General features: G+C 34.8%; 3 protein-coding genes across 3 annotated transcripts; 2 read left to right on the top strand and 1 right to left on the bottom strand.

The window, feature by feature from the left end:
- Positions 1–1,765: 1,765 nt before the first annotated feature.
- LOC124839031 (inositol transporter 1-like) lies at positions 1,766–4,761 on the top strand. Its single transcript, XM_047314775.2, has 6 exons — positions 1,766–2,096; positions 2,180–2,250; positions 2,339–2,674; positions 2,860–2,967; positions 3,082–3,267; positions 3,989–4,761. The coding sequence occupies exons 1-6, from the start codon at positions 1,949–1,951 to the stop codon at positions 4,634–4,636; spliced, it is 1,497 nt and encodes a 498-aa protein (XP_047170731.1). The 5' UTR covers positions 1,766–1,948; the 3' UTR covers positions 4,637–4,761.
- A 2,030-nt stretch (positions 4,762–6,791) lies between these two features.
- LOC124839040 (protein NRT1/ PTR FAMILY 7.1-like) lies at positions 6,792–10,240 on the top strand. Its single transcript, XM_047314784.2, has 6 exons — positions 6,792–7,081; positions 7,335–7,414; positions 7,632–7,725; positions 7,834–8,051; positions 8,165–8,724; positions 8,846–10,240. The coding sequence occupies exons 2-6, from the start codon at positions 7,343–7,345 to the stop codon at positions 9,696–9,698; spliced, it is 1,797 nt and encodes a 598-aa protein (XP_047170740.2). The 5' UTR covers positions 6,792–7,081; positions 7,335–7,342; the 3' UTR covers positions 9,699–10,240.
- A 141-nt stretch (positions 10,241–10,381) lies between these two features.
- LOC124838944 (putative E3 ubiquitin-protein ligase LIN) lies at positions 10,382–16,860 on the bottom strand. Its single transcript, XM_088114147.1, has 9 exons — positions 16,472–16,860; positions 14,662–16,338; positions 14,136–14,288; positions 13,986–14,013; positions 13,281–13,896; positions 12,531–12,675; positions 11,478–11,699; positions 10,880–11,186; positions 10,382–10,560 (listed from the first exon to the last, which is right to left on the bottom strand). Exons 2-9 carry the CDS (start codon positions 16,315–16,317, stop codon positions 10,442–10,444), a joined length of 3,246 nt encoding a protein of 1,081 aa, XP_087970273.1. The 5' UTR covers positions 16,318–16,338; positions 16,472–16,860; the 3' UTR covers positions 10,382–10,441.
- Between the last annotated feature and the right edge of the window lie 1,035 nt (positions 16,861–17,895).

Genomic DNA, 17,895 nt, shown 5'->3' with positions numbered 1-17,895 from the left:
TTCTTCCTTCCATAGATTGGATAAGGATAATCACTCGTTTAGATAACTAAATACTTGAGATTAAAAAAGCTAAATACTTCACAGAAAAACAAATGTATTGTAAGATGTACCTGTAAAATTAAATGTTATCTATATTATTATATCGTAATAATAATAAAGTGTTTGATAACAATAATGATTATTTAAAATAATATAAACTTTTGGTAGTTTGTGAAAGTGTGAGACAAAATAAATAAAATTATATCTGAAATCAAATTTTGTACGATATTTTTAAAGATAATAATACATTTCACAACATTCTTTTTTACAAAAATTTAATATAATATGTGTGATTGATTCAAAATTAATTCATAATCTATAATAATAATTATAAATACTAACCGAATCAATCACGTAATGATTCGTTGTAAGAGTTATAAATTATGATAATTTATTAATATATTTTTATTTAAATATACTAGAATTCTATCTGAAAATATGTATGACATCCTTTTTAGCATGTGAAATGTTACCACATTTAGAAAACATTTCTTTAAGAGTTCGTCTTCATTTGTTAAAACATTTCTTAATTAATTTCAGTTTTTTCAGAATTGAAAATAGTATTATCAAAATTCATATACTCACTTTATTCAGATTTATTAAAATTTTATTTTCAATTATGTTATTATATATATATATATATATATATATATATATATATATATATATATATATATATATACTAATCAAGTATGTTTTGAATTCCTGATCTACACTGTGAAGTAATTGAGATTATAATTAATTAATTTAAGTTTAATTACTTTAGAGTTAAGATCGGGATAAATTAAATAATCAAAATTAATTAAGATAAGTTTTAATGTTGTTTGTACTTTTGTAGAATTCAAATTTAATTGTATATACCAGTCAGCACCTGTTCTACTTTTCATCTTATAGCAACTATTCTGGAACATTCGACAACTTTTATTTTTGGACTTTATCTCCTTAATTTTATTTTATATCTAATTATTTTGGTTCACTTTTTATGGTTTTATTTTTTTTTCTTTTTACTTCTTTATCTTTTACTATTTAAAACCTAAAATAAGACATAAACATTTTTTTATACACAACTACTGTGCTAATATTTCACTTAAATTAAAACTTCGTTTTATAATCTTAAATGTAATCAGTAGTTGCTTATTTTAATGTGACAGAAAACAGTTATGGATCAACAGAAAAAGAGAAAAGCAGTTTGATTTAAAAATAAATACATTATTATACTATTATAAATAACAATAAGCAAAGTTATTTATTGTGTATTTTTATTTTATGAATTTATTTTGCAAAAATGAAGCACGGGAATAAGAGTAAAGGGTGGTAGGAGGAGCGACTGATGGCATGCCCGTGAGCAAAACACAAGAAACACCTGAAATCAAATAAAAACAAATACGCAACAGAACACACACGTGGCCTATTTTTAACCACAGTTTCATTTCCCATAGGGGATTCATAATTTTCAAAGTTCTTATAAGAAATGAAGTGAATATATTTATTATAAGTGTAAAGAAAAAAAAAAGGTGAAAATAATAATAATATGGGTAAGGACGAAGAGTTTGGATGGGACCATGTTTGCGAACGACGTGGTGGGACGGTTTTACACACGCATGTTCTCTTTCTTTGCTTCCATTCATCCCATTCATCCCAACCGTACACCTGTCCCAATAATACTTTGATCACTAACGCATGCCAATAATCTCATTCAATTATCAACAAAACAATTACTAGGGTTTTCTTTTTTGTCTGTTGGAAAATTAGAGTAATAAAATATCGCCAGCTGGAGCAGTGTGAGTTGGCGGGTGATGAAGAATTGGATGAAGGAGTGAATCGCGGAAGCGGAAGAAGAAGAAGAAGAAGAAGAAGAAAGAAGAAGAAGAAGAAGAAGTTGAAGAAACGCAGCAGAGTTGAAGCTGAGATGACGATAACCATGCAGTCGACGCCTGGGAGCTCTGGATATTTGGATTTGTATCCAGAGCGGAAAATGTCCTTCTTCAAAAATCCTTACATTCTCGGCCTCGCTGCCGTCGCCGGCATCGGTGGCCTTCTCTTCGGCTACGACACTGGTTTCCTTCACTTCCTCTTCTCTCCGCCGCATTTCCCCCATTTCTTCTTCCTTTTCATCTCATCTTCACTCTTTTTCTTCCAGGTGTTATATCGGGAGCACTTTTGTACATTAAAGATGATTTTCAGGAAGTTAGAGACAGTTATTTTCTCCAGGTAACTTCTCTTCTCAACTTCAATCTCTTTTCTATACGGATTTCATCTCAACCGAGCTTCTGTCAACCTTTGTGTTGGATCATCCCAGGAAACAATTGTTAGCATGGCGATTGCTGGAGCAATTGTTGGAGCAGCAGCGGGTGGTTGGGTTAATGATGCTTATGGACGGAAGAAGGCCACCCTCTTTGCTGATGTTATTTTTGCCTTAGGAGCAATTCTCATGGCTGCTGCCCCAGATCCTTACGTTCTCATAGTGGGACGTCTTCTTGTTGGTTTGGGTGTTGGTACAGCTTCTGTCACTGCTCCGGTATATATTGCAGAGGCATCACCGTCCGAAATAAGGGGATCGTTAGTAAGCACAAATGTGCTCATGATTACCGGTGGACAATTTCTTTCCTATCTAGTAAACCTTGCTTTTACAGGGGTCAGTATTCTTTTCTCTGCTGTTGCTACTATATCTTCTTCTTCTGCTGCTACTATTAATATTGAAAGATATAGTTCTTCATCTTCGCTTGTTGTCCCAAAAGTGTTCTGAAAACGTCCTTCGATCTATCCACATCCTTGCTTTTGGGTATTATTTCACTAACCGCCTTATCGCATTATGAGCAGGTTCCTGGGACATGGCGATGGATGCTTGGTGTGTCAGGTGTGCCAGCTGTTATTCAGTTTGTTCTCATGCTCTTCCTTCCTGAATCCCCAAGATGGCTATTTATTAAGGTAAATTTTTGTGTGATTGATTGCTCTTGTCTAGAATTATACCTAACATGTCACCTTACCTTCAAAAGCTACTAGTTTATAATGCCAGCGTACAATTCTATCTTCCATGTACAGAATAGAAAAAATGAAGCCGTTGACGTGCTTTCTAAGATCTATGATGTTGCTCGGTTAGAAGACGAAGTCGATTTCCTAACTGCTCAGTCAGAGCAAGAGCGTCAAAGGAGGAGCAATATCAAATTCTGGGATGTTTTTAAATCAAAAGAAATCAGAGCAGCATTCCTTGTTGGTGGCGGACTTCTGGTAATAAAATGTTTACAAAGAGACTTTTCATGCAAACTTCCTAAAGGACACAAATGCTCTTTTCTGCCAGCTAGAACAATTCTGCTTTGCTAAACATATTTACAAATAATTTAGAATTGGAGTGTCTTGCTCAAAACTTTCAAGTTATATGAGCATGTCTTGCTCACATTAATGTAGAGATTGCATATGCAACGATCCATGTGAAACTTCAGTTAGCATCAAAGTACTTTGTGTTCTACATTTGATTGAAAATTTAGTACTGAATTTGAAATGTTTAGCTCTATAGTTCAGAATCATAAGGTTTGAAGCTTTTGAAGAGTTGAATTTGTATTGACGAAAACTACTTTCATTTCATGGTTAAGATAATAATGCACTCATTGATCTCTATCATGCTGACTCTTTTCACTACTTTCCGTAATTTAACTTTAGAAAATAAACATAATTAAATTAAGTTTCAGTTTAATATTTTCTTATTTCAACTTTGAATTAGGTTTTCACACTGGTGCTTGTTTTTTTGTTTCCAATTACTGTGTGGTCTTGATTTGGCTTGATTTTCTGGTTTTACGATTAATAAAAGAAACCCCCCATCTCGCCTTGTACTTTGTTTTTAGTGGTGACTAAGTGCATTTTGGAATTGGGTTTTTTGTTTGAAATTGAGTATAAATAACATTAGTTTATATACGTGTAAAATGTGTTCTTATGGCATCCAATGGTTGTGCAGGCTTTTCAGCAGTTCACAGGTATAAACACAGTCATGTATTACAGCCCTACAATTGTCCAAATGGCTGGGTTCCAGGCCAATCAACTGGCTCTTCTCCTATCCCTGATAGTTGCAGGCATGAACGCCGCCGGAACTGTTCTTGGCATTTACCTTATCGACTATGCAGGGCGAAAAAAATTAGCTCTTTGTAGCCTGGCAGGAGTGGCTGTATCATTGCTAGTCTTGGCCTTTGCATTTTATAAGCAATCAACATCTTCGAATGGGTTGTATGGATGGCTTGCAGTTGTAGGCTTAGCCTTGTATATCGGCTTTTTCTCGCCAGGAATGGGGCCTGTGCCGTGGACTCTGAGTTCAGAGATATATCCGGAAGAATATCGAGGCATCTGTGGTGGCATGTCAGCTACTGTGTGTTGGGTTTCAAATTTGATTGTCTCAGAGACATTTCTTTCAATTGCGGACGGTATAGGGATTGGCCCTACCTTCCTGATCATATGTGGAATAACTGTGGCTGCTTTTGTATTTGTGGTTTTGTATGTTCCCGAGACCAAAGGATTGACATTTGATGAAGTGGAAGTAATATGGAGGGAGAGAGCTTGGGGAAAGAACCCCAACACACACAGCCTTCTTGAGCAGGGAAGTCAATCCTAAGGTTAAGGTGTGCTTATGAGACAGCTTATTGGTCTGAATACATGATGTATCATGAAGCATTTTGAGTACAGTTCATATAAACAAATTATGTCTTTTCATATTATGTTATATTATTTATGTGTGTATTCATGTGTCTATTCTTCCCATGCCTTGCCTGGACGGAATATCATATCATCGTTTTCTAGAGTTTCACTTTTATTCGATAAAAGTGAGTTAATTTCATGAATATGGTGGCGGACCTTATTCTGTCGTAAAATAAGATTGCAGCCTTGTCCTTATCTGCTTATCCCCTGGCTTACAGGATATTATTTGGTGATAGGTGTGAGAAGATCAATTACCTTTACATGGTTGCCATCAATCTTAATGTGTTATGTACTTATGTTAATCCCAGTTCTTTAATATTTTCTCTGTTTCAGCATTTTAGAGATATAATAATAACTCTTTTCTTCCATCATGTCTTTGTCGAAATTATGGTGATTTATTTTCACAGGCACAATAGTAGCTAACTTGAATGAATGGGTAATGTACTTGAAACTGTAACCTTAGCCGGCACAGATAATTGTCATACCAGATCCGTACCACAAGATCTCTGTTACCGACCCTTTACATTTATTTGTGTGATCAAGTTAGATATTACAAGGATAAATATATTATAGAACTATTTCTGCAATTTACATGAAAATCGAGTAGAATCATAGACATAGATACATACCTGGACTGTAGAATTATTGATCGTGGCAGAAATTAGAATTATGCGACGACGATTCATTCATTGCACTGCGACGGGTGGTAGGGAAGGTGGCAACCATGGACAAAAGCTTCTGCAAATGTGGAATATAAATATTACAGTAATCATCACTTTAAACTCTGGAGATAAACTTCATTCTCAACAACAAACTAACTTTAATTCCGAACACCTTTCAAAAATTCCTTAGAAATGAAACCTACTTAATTTTTTTTCTGGAAAAATCATTTTCAACTCAACCACAACAATTACAAGACCGGTTCTTAAGTGAAAAACATAATCACTCTTGTTATTGAGATGTTGTCGTGTTATAATTTATTGAAACTAAGACATTGTCTTATTATTGAACATTTCTGTGTTTATTCCTTTCAACATATTTTAGGATACTACAATATAAATTATATAAGATGTATCTAAAGTATTTATTATGTTTTTATTTAATTCACTAAAAAGAGTTCATTTATTACAAAGTTAAGCTAGATAAAATAAACATTTATTGTAGATTGTAGATATTAGACAACATGTTAGAATAATGTGGGTTTGAAGGGAGAAGTTGCCAGGAAGTGGATGTAGTCAATGAATGAATGGGTGTGTTTACTATAAAAAAGAAGTGGAGAAAAAGTCTATAAAAAGAATAGCACTAAGTTTTCAGTTACAACAACAAATATAACTTATTTTATGTGTTATGGTTTTATTTCTTCTATTTCTTCATCTTTTATTATTTAAAACCTAAATTAAGATATAAACATTTCTTTATACACAACTACTCTGCTAATATCAGGGTTTAACACTTAAATTAAAAACTTATTTCACTGAGTGCGAATTTGGGATATTGGCAAAAGTTAGTAAAGTACTTTTTGATAACAAAAAAGAATCATCAAATTACATGAAAGATATAAATTTGAATTTAAAATCTTAAAAGTAACCAGTACGTAGTTGATTATTTCAATGTGAGAAAAAGACTATCTGGATAAAGAAAACAGAAAACCAACCTGATTTAAAAATAAATACATTAATAATTATTGTGTATTTTAATTTTATGAAATCTATTTAATGAAAACGAAACACGAGAAGAAGGGTGAAAGTTTGGCTGTGAGCAAAGCATAATCCGAAATCAAATGAAATCAAATCTTAACAAACTTCACAGCAATTACAAGACCGGTTCGTAAGTTTAAACTGTTATCACTTGTCATTAGTCAAAGAGATAAACATCAAATTTTTCCTACATTATAGTGATTTAGTTACAACAACAAATTCACCATTTTTTACATCTTAAACCTTCATCACACTCTTTCATTCCTTAGACACACACACACACACACATATATATATATATATATATATATATATATATATATATATATATATATGTAGATAGCATTACAAAGAACAAGGTAGTGCAGTGCTCATTCCACCTCTTGGTCACTGCATTGCAGTATTGATAATCACTGTTAGGGAGCATTTGATTGTGAGATTTAAAGGAAAAAAAAGATTGTATTAATCTATGCATGAGAGTTTAGATATAGAGCAAGAAGTAGTGACATCCTTGATTCTGAACCATAAATGACAAAAAGTTTGAACCTGGCAGACTTTCCGGGAACATTTGACTTTGTAGCTTCTACTTACTGCTCTTCCCCTTCACCGGAATTTGACACTATTCCTGAACAGTTCGTTCTTTCTGTCACCAAGTTCCGCAAAAGGTTACACTACTGTAGCAGAAATTATCATCCATGATACGTTTTTCTTATTATTATCATTATGTTATTTTGTTGATAAGTACTATTCTGATTGATCAGCTCAGTAAGTTGAGCGAGAAATTTGTGGCAGTGTCTCGTATATGTAGAACTTAAGGATTTTGTTACCTGTTTCCATCTTCTTCTAGCTTGAATCATTATGTTTTCTCTACCTCCGTCATTGTCCATGCCAATAATGGTGCTAACTTGTTTTAAACAGAGTTTATCATGGCGCAGACGGAACCGGAAATCGCCGATTCACACACTGCCAACTCCCCCTGCAATATTGACGCAACCGTGGTCAGTTATTCATGGTCGATCAGGTTTAGTTTCGGTTTAATAATAATAATAAAAAAAAGGTGAATGGGTTCTCTGTATGAATATTTGATTTTCACAACTGAAATTGTGAAATAATACACATACCAATCAGAATTCTTTTGTTGAATGGAAAAAGAGTTGTAAGCTAAATTTGTTGTTTTATTTATGTATAATGTGACTTCTTTCTTTTAAAAAAAAGCATGTGGCAGGAGAAAATGGTGGCAACAGAGAGCAGTCACCCACAAATGGTAGGGAGTCTAAAGGAGGGTGGAAACCTGCATTTATCTTGCTAGGTACTGAAAAATGATTAGTTAATTCGTAATATTCCACTTTGTACTTTTGAAAAATCAGAAATGAATGGCAACACAAGATGTTTTGATTTGACATTGTACTGAATGCAGCGAATCAAGCATTGGCCACACTTGCTTTCTTTGGAGTTGGAGTAAACTTGGTTTTGTTTCTGACTCGAGTCCTTCGCCAAGACGTTGCTGATGCTGCTAACAATGTGAGCAAGTGGACCGGAACCGTTTACATATTCTCCCTCATTGGAGCTTTTCTCAGTGATTCTTACTGGGGCCGATATTTAACCTGCTCAATCTTTCAGATCATTTTCATTGTGGTACTGCATTGTATTGAATTCATCTTCCATCTTACTATTATAACACTTTTTTGCCATTACCAACAAATGAATAATACTATAAAATTCTGAATATGCGTGTTGAACATGAACAGGGATTGGGGATGTTGTCCCTGACTTCTTGGCGATTTTTAATCAAACCAGCTGGTTGTGGCAGTGAAATAACAAAATGCAGGGAACCATCACCAGTGGGTGTTGGCGTATTCTACTTATCCATATATCTTGTGGCATTTGGATATGGAGGGCACCAGCCCACCTTGGCAACCTTTGGCGCAGATCAATTCGATGAGAAGATGAAAAACCAAAAGCAAAATAGAGATGCTTACTTCGGTTATTTTTACTTTGCCCTCAACGTTGGATGTTTGTTCTCCAACACTGTATTAGTATACTTTGAGGATTCAGGGATGTGGACACTAGGTTTCTTGGTATCATTGGGTTCAGCTATTATTGCTTTTCTTTTATACTTGGCAGGATTTAAAAAATATAGATATGTGAAGGCATACGGGAATCCGGTGATAAGGGTAGTTCAGGTGTTTGTGTCTGCTTTTAAAAAGTGTAAGGTTCAAGCAGGCAATGAAGAGCAACTTTATGAGGTTGATGGTCCAGAATCTGCCATAAAAGGCAGTAGAAAGATTATGCACAGCAACGATTTCAGGTAACAGCAGAAATATGTGATCGAGTAAAACAATCGACTATTTTTATTGTATTCATTTCAGAACTTGGTTGTGTGGAATTGAAACTTACATCCTTGACTCATGTTCGTTGATGCTGAGCAGATTCATGGACAAGGCAGCAACGATAACGGAGAAAGATAGAAATGATCTGAAGAATCACTGGCGGCTTTGTACTATAACTCAAGTTGAAGAAGCCAAGTGTGTAATGAGAATGCTACCAGTTTGGCTATGTACTATAATTTATTCGGTTGTGTTTACACAAATGGCTTCTCTTTTTGTGGAGCAAGGGGATGTGATGAACAACAAGGTTGGAAAATTTCACTTGCCAGCAGCCACCATGTCAGTGTTTGATATCTGCAGTGTCCTTTTATGCACTGGACTTTACCGCTATATCTTAATTCCTCTGGTTGCAAAACTCTGTGGCTTTCCTAGGGGAATAACTGAACTTCAAAGAATGGGAGTTGGTCTAATTATAGGAATGCTGTCTATGGTTGCAGCTGGTGTGACAGAGTTTGCAAGGCTCAAGCAAGTTATACCTGGGGAAAAGGCTAGTTCTTTGAGTATACTCTGGCAAATCCCACAGTATGTTCTAGTTGGTGCTTCAGAAGTCTTCATGTATGTGGGTCAGTTGGAGTTTTTCAACGGGCAAGCCCCAGATGGCATAAAAAGCTTTGGGAGCTCACTTTGCATGGCATCAATTTCCCTTGGAAACTATGTGAGTAGCATGCTGGTGTACATGGTCATGGCAGTCACTGAAAGAGGTGAGAACCCAGGATGGATTCCCAATGACTTGAACGTGGGGCACATGGATAGGTTTTTCTTCCTCCTTGCAATACTAGCTGCTCTTGACTTTGTGCTGTATTTACTCTGTGCTCGCTGGTACAAGAACATCCAGATTGAAGAAGAAGGTGACAAGAAAAACCTAGAGGACCGGGAAAATATTAGCATAGTTTGATTAAGTTCTTCGTTTTCATTTTTTTTTTCTAGGCATTTGTTTATCTAGATAATTTTAATAAGGCTTTTCAAGGATGATCCTTAGAGTGACACAAAGCATGACCATCTCGATTTGGGAGAGAATTCACAAAATATAGGTGGAATGAGTGCTTTCTTGATAACATTACAGCTTTGGTTTGGAAAGTTGATATTTGGCATTTATATTTGAGCTACAATATGAACCACTGAAAATGTTTCATAGAATATAAATCAACATGGTAAGCATTCTTTGTTTCTATGTAATGGTTCTGAACTTTGAAGCCAGTCCAAATGTGAGAGAGGATCAAACTATAAATTCCCAAGTCATTTTTCAACTCCTCTTAACAGTGCATCATTCTTACACCATTCTTTATGGTGTGAAGAATGTCACATTCACAACTTGTCGAAAATTTGTATCACTCCACAACCGACACAAATCATGTGGTTATCCAGTCGGATATAACATAAAGAAGCTAATGAGATGCATTTACATTTTTTTCTAGATAAAAGCAAACCATGTTGAGGCATTTTCTTTTTGAAAGAGTCTGCCAAAGGCTTGTGTGTGTGTGTATGTGTGTGTATATATATATATATATATATATATATATATATATATATATATATATATATATATATATATGCAGCATAAATTTTCTAACAAGAAAACTGGACTGCATCCAAATTTGAACTCCAGAAAGGAGGAGACGAGTATATGTTTCTTGAATACTACAAATTCTCTCTAGAAACAGTGGCATGCAGTTGTTTTGCAGTGCATGCTGCCTCAGCAAGTCCGTGAAAAAGGGGGGCAACATCTTCTGCCATAGTCTTCAAAAGCGTTTTGCATTCTGTTAAAACAATTTACAATGTATTAAACAGCATACCATAAATTTGCACGCCAATGCAGTTGAATTTGTTATCTAACGAAAATCAACACAACAAAGAATTATTTCATGAGAAATTCGGAAAATGGACTAAAATGGACTAAACTTGCTTGATTTGAACTTGCCAGATGATTCTCAAACAATTAGTTATGCAAATACTTACTAATTTAACATTTATTATTACATCCCATGCCTAGTATCATCTCTTTTCCATCACATTTTAACATCTTAAACGTTACTGTCTTCAATAATTAAACAAAAAAAGGTGCAGAAAATGGCAAACCTGATATTTTACTGAAATTAAGCAAAGACAAAGAAGCCAGAGCCTTGAGGTCAAGTTCTCCATTTTCCAAGATTCCTTTCAACTGAGAGATGATGGATGAGAAGGTGGGAAGAGGAAATCCAGCACCAAATAGTGTAGATAGTGAAGAACTCAACCATGTCACAGTTATTAGACACGCCCTCACCAAATCTAGGTGCTTACAATCTAAACATCTCGATAAGTTCTTCAAAAATGGGCCTTCTCCATCACCAATCAATGACTCTAACAGCTTCTTTAGCAACTCTTCAACCCTTTTGTCTTCATCTTCCTATGATTTTCATTTCTTTTTATCAGCCAAGATACATTCAGTAATTCATTCAAGCTACAAAAAGTTCATCAACGCACTGAACTGGGGACTAACTAGTGTAAAGTGTAACATCTTGCATTTTCTATGTTCTTGAGTGTCAATAGAATTTTTTAGGGAAAATGACAAGGCATACTAATTGTGTACTAATTGGAAAATAACTATTTTACCTTCTTCTCTAACTATGTGTATCATTAAGCAAATGCTAAGAGATTGAATCCGGTATACACAGGAATAAACAATGTTTTGTCTTACCAATGAAATGGTTACTTCTATGCCATCATGATTATAACCTGCTTGTTTTAAGGTGCTAGTCTTGGTTGGTATCTTTCCGGTAGAAGAAAAATGGCCACACAAGATTAAAAGTGCTCTGCAACACTTTTCTCGGGCCTTCTCATCTTTTAAGCTACTATCAAGTGCCTCTGCAATGGCATTCACAGCCACCTCTCTGTATGCGCTAAACTTTTGCGGCTCAACCTGCAATGCAAATTTTCTCTAGGCTATAAGTGTGCAAGGCAGAAGCTGATTTTCATTTATCACTTAATTTAAGAAAATATTATGTACAAAAGAGTTCAGAAGAGGGCTAAATATTGGAGGGAACTTTGAAGGCATTTGGTCTGTCAATACTGTACAGATAATTCCAGAGAAACAAAGGTTGATAGTGAAGCAAAATGCATGATTTAGGGTTAGGTTAGGATTGCACATTCCAAGTGATGGTAAGCACATTGTTCTATTACCAACATCTGACTTTATTTTCATCTTTCCTACAGAAGATCTAGAGATGTTCAAATGCAGCAGCATCCCTTAAATGCATCAAAACACAAGGATGAATTGGAAAGTTTCCAGACAAAAATGATACGTTACAAGTGATTATAGGTAATCATTTTATATGTAAATGCACAATTTACAGCATGTCATTATCAACTACAATTATATATGTCAAGATTTAGAGGCAGGAGGAGACTACATACTAAAACTGAAACTGTTCATTACTTTTCCTAATCTAATTTCTAAAATGAGTTCAACACATTGAAATAAGGGGAATTTTGACAAGTAGAGGGTGCACTTTAGAGGGTAAAGTTCATAGAGTTACAAACCTTTGATTGGAAATTCAGCTGTTAAGATTTAGTCATCGTGATAAAATGCACGTAAAATTTAAGAAAATAAATTTAAATCATTGATTTTTCAGTGGGGTACTGTTCATGTTAAACCAGCTGAGATCTTTTCTAATGATTATACAAGAAAATAGACATGAAAGGATTAAACTAGAAACACTGGGGTAACTTTTTCAACTTTACTTGAGCATACCAGCAGATCAAAGTGTAACAAAAGGACTGCAATTAGGGGCTTTTCAAATGGAGAAGAATTCTCGAGATACATGAGCAGAATATGCATTATATAAAATACTTTTTCACCCGCCAAGCCACTTATGAATGAAGTAACATCCTTTCTCCTACAAAAAAGTAACCGAGTAATTAAAATTTCAAGGATAGTATGTCCTTAAACATTTTTTCTGGAAATTTACAACATCTGGAATATGCAGATAAATAACCAGCCAAAATGATCCTATTAGTTGTCAAAACCATAATAGAATCCTTTTGTTAACTATTATTCTTATTCTTATTAAAGTGGTTTAAATTATTCATCCTAGTTTTCTTCAGTCTTTTGAACCACTTCTAGCATAAAATATTGCTTACCTTTAGCACAATTTTGTTCTAAGTTTGTCATCAGTTAACTTCTCAAGACAAATGATATTAGGTGTTATAAATCCAATTTTAGACCTTCGTTCAACAACTTAAACACCTTTAACGTATTCTCTCTTTTTTCAAATGAGGTTATATCCACTTCTCAAATAAACAAGTCCATAAGTTTTAACACTCAACGCTCATTTCCTCTTAGTTAATATCTCAACCAACTTTGGGCATTTAAGATTGCTGCAAACTATTTTTGCTGTAATTAAGATAAGTTTAGACAAAAGGAATGGAAGTTTTTATCACCGAAATGGTAGACAATTACATCAAAATATGTAATTGAATATACAAAATTGATAAGGTTCACCTCTTCATTGATAAAAGTTCAGTAAGGAATAGTATTGCATTTGTTGTTGGGGTAACCTCCTTGCTGTGAAGAAGCTCGAGAAGACACTTTCTGTTAACATTCCTTGCTATCTTATATATGCAACCAGAGTCTACTTGAATACAATTTAGCAAAAGTGACACCACTTGTGATTTTTCTTCCACATTTCCCTGTTCAAACCTTCTAAAAAGAAATGGAAGAAATCCTAAAGACATGAGATGCTTAACATAAGTTGATTTCTCCTCTTCTTTCAGAGAGGAGAAAAGACTCTCTAACTTGAAAACAGCAGCCTCGTCTCCTTCTTTCAACTTGAGATCCTCTGAATTCTCCACTCTTTTGGAAGCAAGACCAAGAAGGCAATCAAAACGATCTGACCGCCAATTATCAATCAAACGCTTCAAAATAAGGTTGGTAAATGGAATGGCCACGCATTCCAAGGCAATTCCTGTTACCGGGCATGTTCTATTTCCCTTTTCAAACCATGCTTTGATGGCCTCTCTTTCAAAGGTTTGACCTGTCTCTAGGGTGACCGGTTCCTCAAAGAGATTTCCAGTTAGAGAACAAATAAACTCCGGTGGAGTGCTTGGAAAATCTAATCCTGCACCAATATTTTCATGTACAATCCAATATTTAATAGAATATGCTATCTGAAGGAAGGTACATCAGTAAAACATGTGATTTTCTCACCTTGAAGAACATAACTTTTCTTATTTGGCTGCACGTGAAAGATTAAAAATTTAGAAGATCAGATGTATGAAGTCACAAACACTACATAGACAGTGAAACAGTAGTAAGACTGAAAGAATATGCTTCACATTTCTAAAACAAATGTTTCACCTTTTTAAGACCAAGTTCATTTGCTTTTTGGTATGGTAGGGCATCAACAGTGTGCTTGGTTAAATTAGTTTGCATAGAGAAAGAGTTACTAATTTCATCACTGACATTCCTTTTCCGCACTTCTTCTGCAGCTTCCATTGAATTTCCTTTGTGCTGTCACATGTCAATGATAATATAACGTAAGTGAGATGTAAAGCAAAAATAGAAACACGTATGTTAATGTCATTCAAAGCATAAAACAGTTTTTGTAAATTATATGAATCAAAATCTACAAAGTACGGTTTCAAACAAAAGGACCAATGATACAATTTCAGATTTTGCATATCAGATACTGAAGAGGACTCAATGTGGTAAAAGAGTAATCTACTACAGTGATACAGATCAAAGGATGAGATGAAAATAGGAGAGGGAGAACTACCTAAAAGAATTTATGGTAAAATTGTATTCAGTTAAGGGACAACAAATGAATCAACTGGTTAACCATGTTCAAAGAATAAATAATATACGGAAAACATAAATATCTTACAGGCTTGATTGTATCAATAGCTACACCTTGAGAGAAACCTTCAATATCTTGATCTGTAAATTTAACAGTTTCAGACTCATATGTTAATGTCTGTTCAACAAATGTTGAACCATAAGAGCCTTTCATGCAGTTGTCTTGGTTACCATCATCCTTAACATCTTTGACTTGGTAAACTCCTGGTCTTCTAAAGCTACCAAACATAGAATCATACAGTTTCTTGCTGACCATTGGCTGTGGTGAGAATGGGTCAATGGAGCTAGCAGACTCAAAAGAGTGACCAAGTGAACTTCCCTCTTGACTTCTTGAGACAGAAACTGATGGAATGCCAATTGAAGGAACTGTTGGAGATTCCACTCCTTCAGTAAGCCAATCTTTGTAATATACAGAAAATATATGAGTTCCAGAATCCAAATGCTCATTATACACCTCTTGAAGAAGTTTTAGTCTTCTTGTTTTGTTTGGTGTGTCTACTAGAACTCCTTCTTCCTTCTTGTACCATGCCTTCAAATGAGAAAGTTGTGGAGAAAATAGATGCTTCCACAGTTCAGGCAACAACATAGTCCGTGCCTGAAAGGGCGAATCACAAAACACTTGCAAGAGATGCTTTGCTGACACCTTATTTTTTTTCTGCATCATGTAGACCACACTGAGGTAAAGATGAGCACATGCTGACAACTTATAATTCGGAATCCCACACGTACAATCGTATTTCAAATCATTTAAACCCAAACCTGTGATAATACTAAGCTGCATCGTTGTTCTTTTCAGATACATGGCAGATACAGGTTCCTCCACGGATTGTTCAATGGCCTCAATTGCTTGCTCAAGACTTCTTATGACTTTGTTCTGATTAATTTTCTCTTCTTTCAATTCAAGAAAATTCAAGGAGGAGAAACATCTGTGATGCAATGTAGACCGAAAATCCTCATCCTTTGGAAAACGATTTATATACCCATTTAGAATGGAAACTACGGCTTGAACAGCTACTTCATCAAGAGCAAGACTAGAAGCTACTTGCACGGCAAGATTTCTACTTTTGTTCCTGCTGCTGTATTCAAAGCTCTTCTGGGGATTTATTTTCTTTCCAGTTTCGCTCAAATGTCTACGCATGTGCATGCTGGAACTTCTGCTTTGCACCTTTGCATCCTTGGCAGGCTTTTCCGCCCATTTTTTGTCCTCCACGAGTTCATAGATATTCTTTTCTTTGCCTCCTTTTGCAGACACTTCTTTTGAATAAGTATCTTCAAATCTGCTAGCTTCTGGTTCCATCACCTCAGTGATTTCATCCCTTGGCATGTATTCTGACGATTTGGTATGAACTTCTTCACCTGAATCAGTATCTCGAGAAGAGTTCTTCTGGGCTTCAACCTCCAACCGTTCATCCATTTCTCCTCTGAAAATAACATTATCCCTTGATCTTCGGTTCTTTGCAGTATGAGTGTCGGTTTTCTGCTGCCCACTTGTAATCTGATATCTTGAGGCATCGGACTTTTGTCTCTGCGGTCGAATTCTTTCACTTGATACACAAAGTCTACCTTCCATAGAGTAAAGAGGTTCACTTGAAGCACCATAGTGGAAGGATGATCTAGACCTTGGCACTCTTCTGATTCCTTTGAACCCGTCTTCTGCAAGAAGCTCTTCCAAAGATGAAGCCATTTATGTATGCCCTCTCCGCCACTATCAGAGGTAAGAATCAGAAACATTCAAAGTGAAGCGTACTTATCAACTAGAAAACCAGAAGGAACTGAAAAAGAATAATCAGAACAACCATCAAACATTTAAATATGCATGTAAAGCAATAGCAGGTTACCTGAGTTTTCTCTCTTTCCAGTGATTTGCCTTCGTTGATTTTGGTTTTAAACAGCTTAAGAATCAGACTTTTTCAACAAGCATCACCAACTGAACGAATGAGCCTAACACCACTGGTTCTTGTCATATTAAAACCGGCTATGCATACAAAGTTCAAAAGAATAGACAAATATGAACGAATACAAACAAATTAAGGAGAATGACGGAGATGTTGACTGGTGAAAGGCCATGAATATGAAACATATATATACATGGACATTAAGAGTTCAAACAAGTTGATTTATTAAAAACAACGTAAGAAAGAACAACATTTGGCAACACGAGTCCAGTGGACAAGTGAAAGGCGACAAATGAGAGAATGAGAAGAGTTTTGAGTATCTGACATTTGAATGTTTCAATTCAAGAACGGTAGACATTGTCTTTCCTTTTACCAATGCTGGCCTTTTTCTTGCCTTGGAATCCCATCATCATATTCTATCATAATATTAACAAATAACTTGAGAACAATCTCCAATTGGACTGCTACATTTTTCCGGTCCCACCAAACTGCTTTTATCTTTCCAATGGGAAACATCAGTCTCACAAGAAACATGATACACCAACAAAGTACGGCTCAGTCGTCTCCCAACAATTGTCTTCTACTATCTAAAGACAAAATCCTTAGTGTTCATGAAAAGAGGAAAATCATTGTGTTAACAAAGTATTTCAAATACACACCATATAGGAAATAATCTTTCTGAAATGATTATATTTTAGTATGTTTTGGTTCTGGCATGAGCTTCTCTAAGTTCACTGGACAAGAGACTTATTCCAGCTGCAATAATGTGACGGTCGTAGCTTACTTGAAAAATGTCTATACTTTGTTTTTTTGTAATGGTTTAAATTATATTGGCATCTTGTATTTTGTAATTTTATGAAATCTTAGTGTAACTTAATTTTTTAAATATTTGTCTCTCTTTTCATTGGATAAAATAACCTTTTAATCGCTGGTATATTTTCATTTTATATAGACAAATAAGGGTATTTTTTTTATATGCATATGTATACTTAAATATTAAAAGAAAAGGTTTATATGCATAAATCTTGAAATTGAGCATGGCTATATATGTTACAGAATTTTTTTACTGAAAGTAATTTCAACTCTTCCTTTATTATATCATACTCGAATGCTAAATTAATCAGAGGAATAAGAATCACGCATTCTCTTACCAATTTATTTTAACATAATTTACCGATTAAAATACATTATAAAGTTTTATTTACGATTTTGTAATTTTAAAATGGCAACAAATCCCCGAAATCTGTGGTCTTCAGTGTGAAACATGAAAGTGAAATTGATGTCAAGTACATTAACAAGAATGCATTTAGTTTATGTTTTTACATTGGATCCAAATAATGAGTAATCCGTTACTCTTAATTTAGTTG

Source organism: Vigna umbellata, chromosome 4 (genome assembly GCF_029865625.1).
Source record: "Vigna umbellata cultivar VRB3 chromosome 4, Vumbellata_1.0, whole genome shotgun sequence".
NCBI classification, from domain to species: Eukaryota; Viridiplantae; Streptophyta; class Magnoliopsida; order Fabales; family Fabaceae; genus Vigna; species Vigna umbellata.
Note: the sequence above shows the minus strand (reverse complement) of the source record. Positions and strands in the feature narration are given on the sequence as shown.

Excerpts from the sequence above, each read along its gene's own strand:
- LOC124839031 (XM_047314775.2), top strand. The coding sequence starts at position 1,949 with ATGACGATAACCATGCAGTCGACGCCTGGGAGCTCTGGATATTTGGAT. Across the intron at positions 2,097-2,179 it reads TCTCTTCGGCTACGACACTG|GTGTTATATCGGGAGCACTT; the intron begins GTTTCCTTCACT and ends TTTTTCTTCCAG. Across the intron at positions 3,268-3,988 it reads TTGTTGGTGGCGGACTTCTG|GCTTTTCAGCAGTTCACAGG; the intron begins GTAATAAAATGT and ends ATGGTTGTGCAG.
- LOC124839040 (XM_047314784.2), top strand. The coding sequence starts at position 7,343 with ATGGCGCAGACGGAACCGGAAATCGCCGATTCACACACTGCCAACTCC. Across the intron at positions 7,726-7,833 it reads ACCTGCATTTATCTTGCTAG|CGAATCAAGCATTGGCCACA; the intron begins GTACTGAAAAAT and ends TACTGAATGCAG. Across the intron at positions 8,725-8,845 it reads ATGCACAGCAACGATTTCAG|ATTCATGGACAAGGCAGCAA; the intron begins GTAACAGCAGAA and ends GATGCTGAGCAG.
- LOC124838944 (XM_088114147.1), bottom strand. The coding sequence starts at position 16,317 with ATGGCTTCATCTTTGGAAGAGCTTCTTGCAGAAGACGGGTTCAAAGGA. Across the intron at positions 14,289-14,661 it reads CTATTGATACAATCAAGCCT|CACAAAGGAAATTCAATGGA; the intron begins GTAAGATATTTA and ends GACATGTGACAG. Across the intron at positions 13,897-13,985 it reads GAAAAGTTATGTTCTTCAAG|GATTAGATTTTCCAAGCACT; the intron begins GTGAGAAAATCA and ends ATATTGGTGCAG.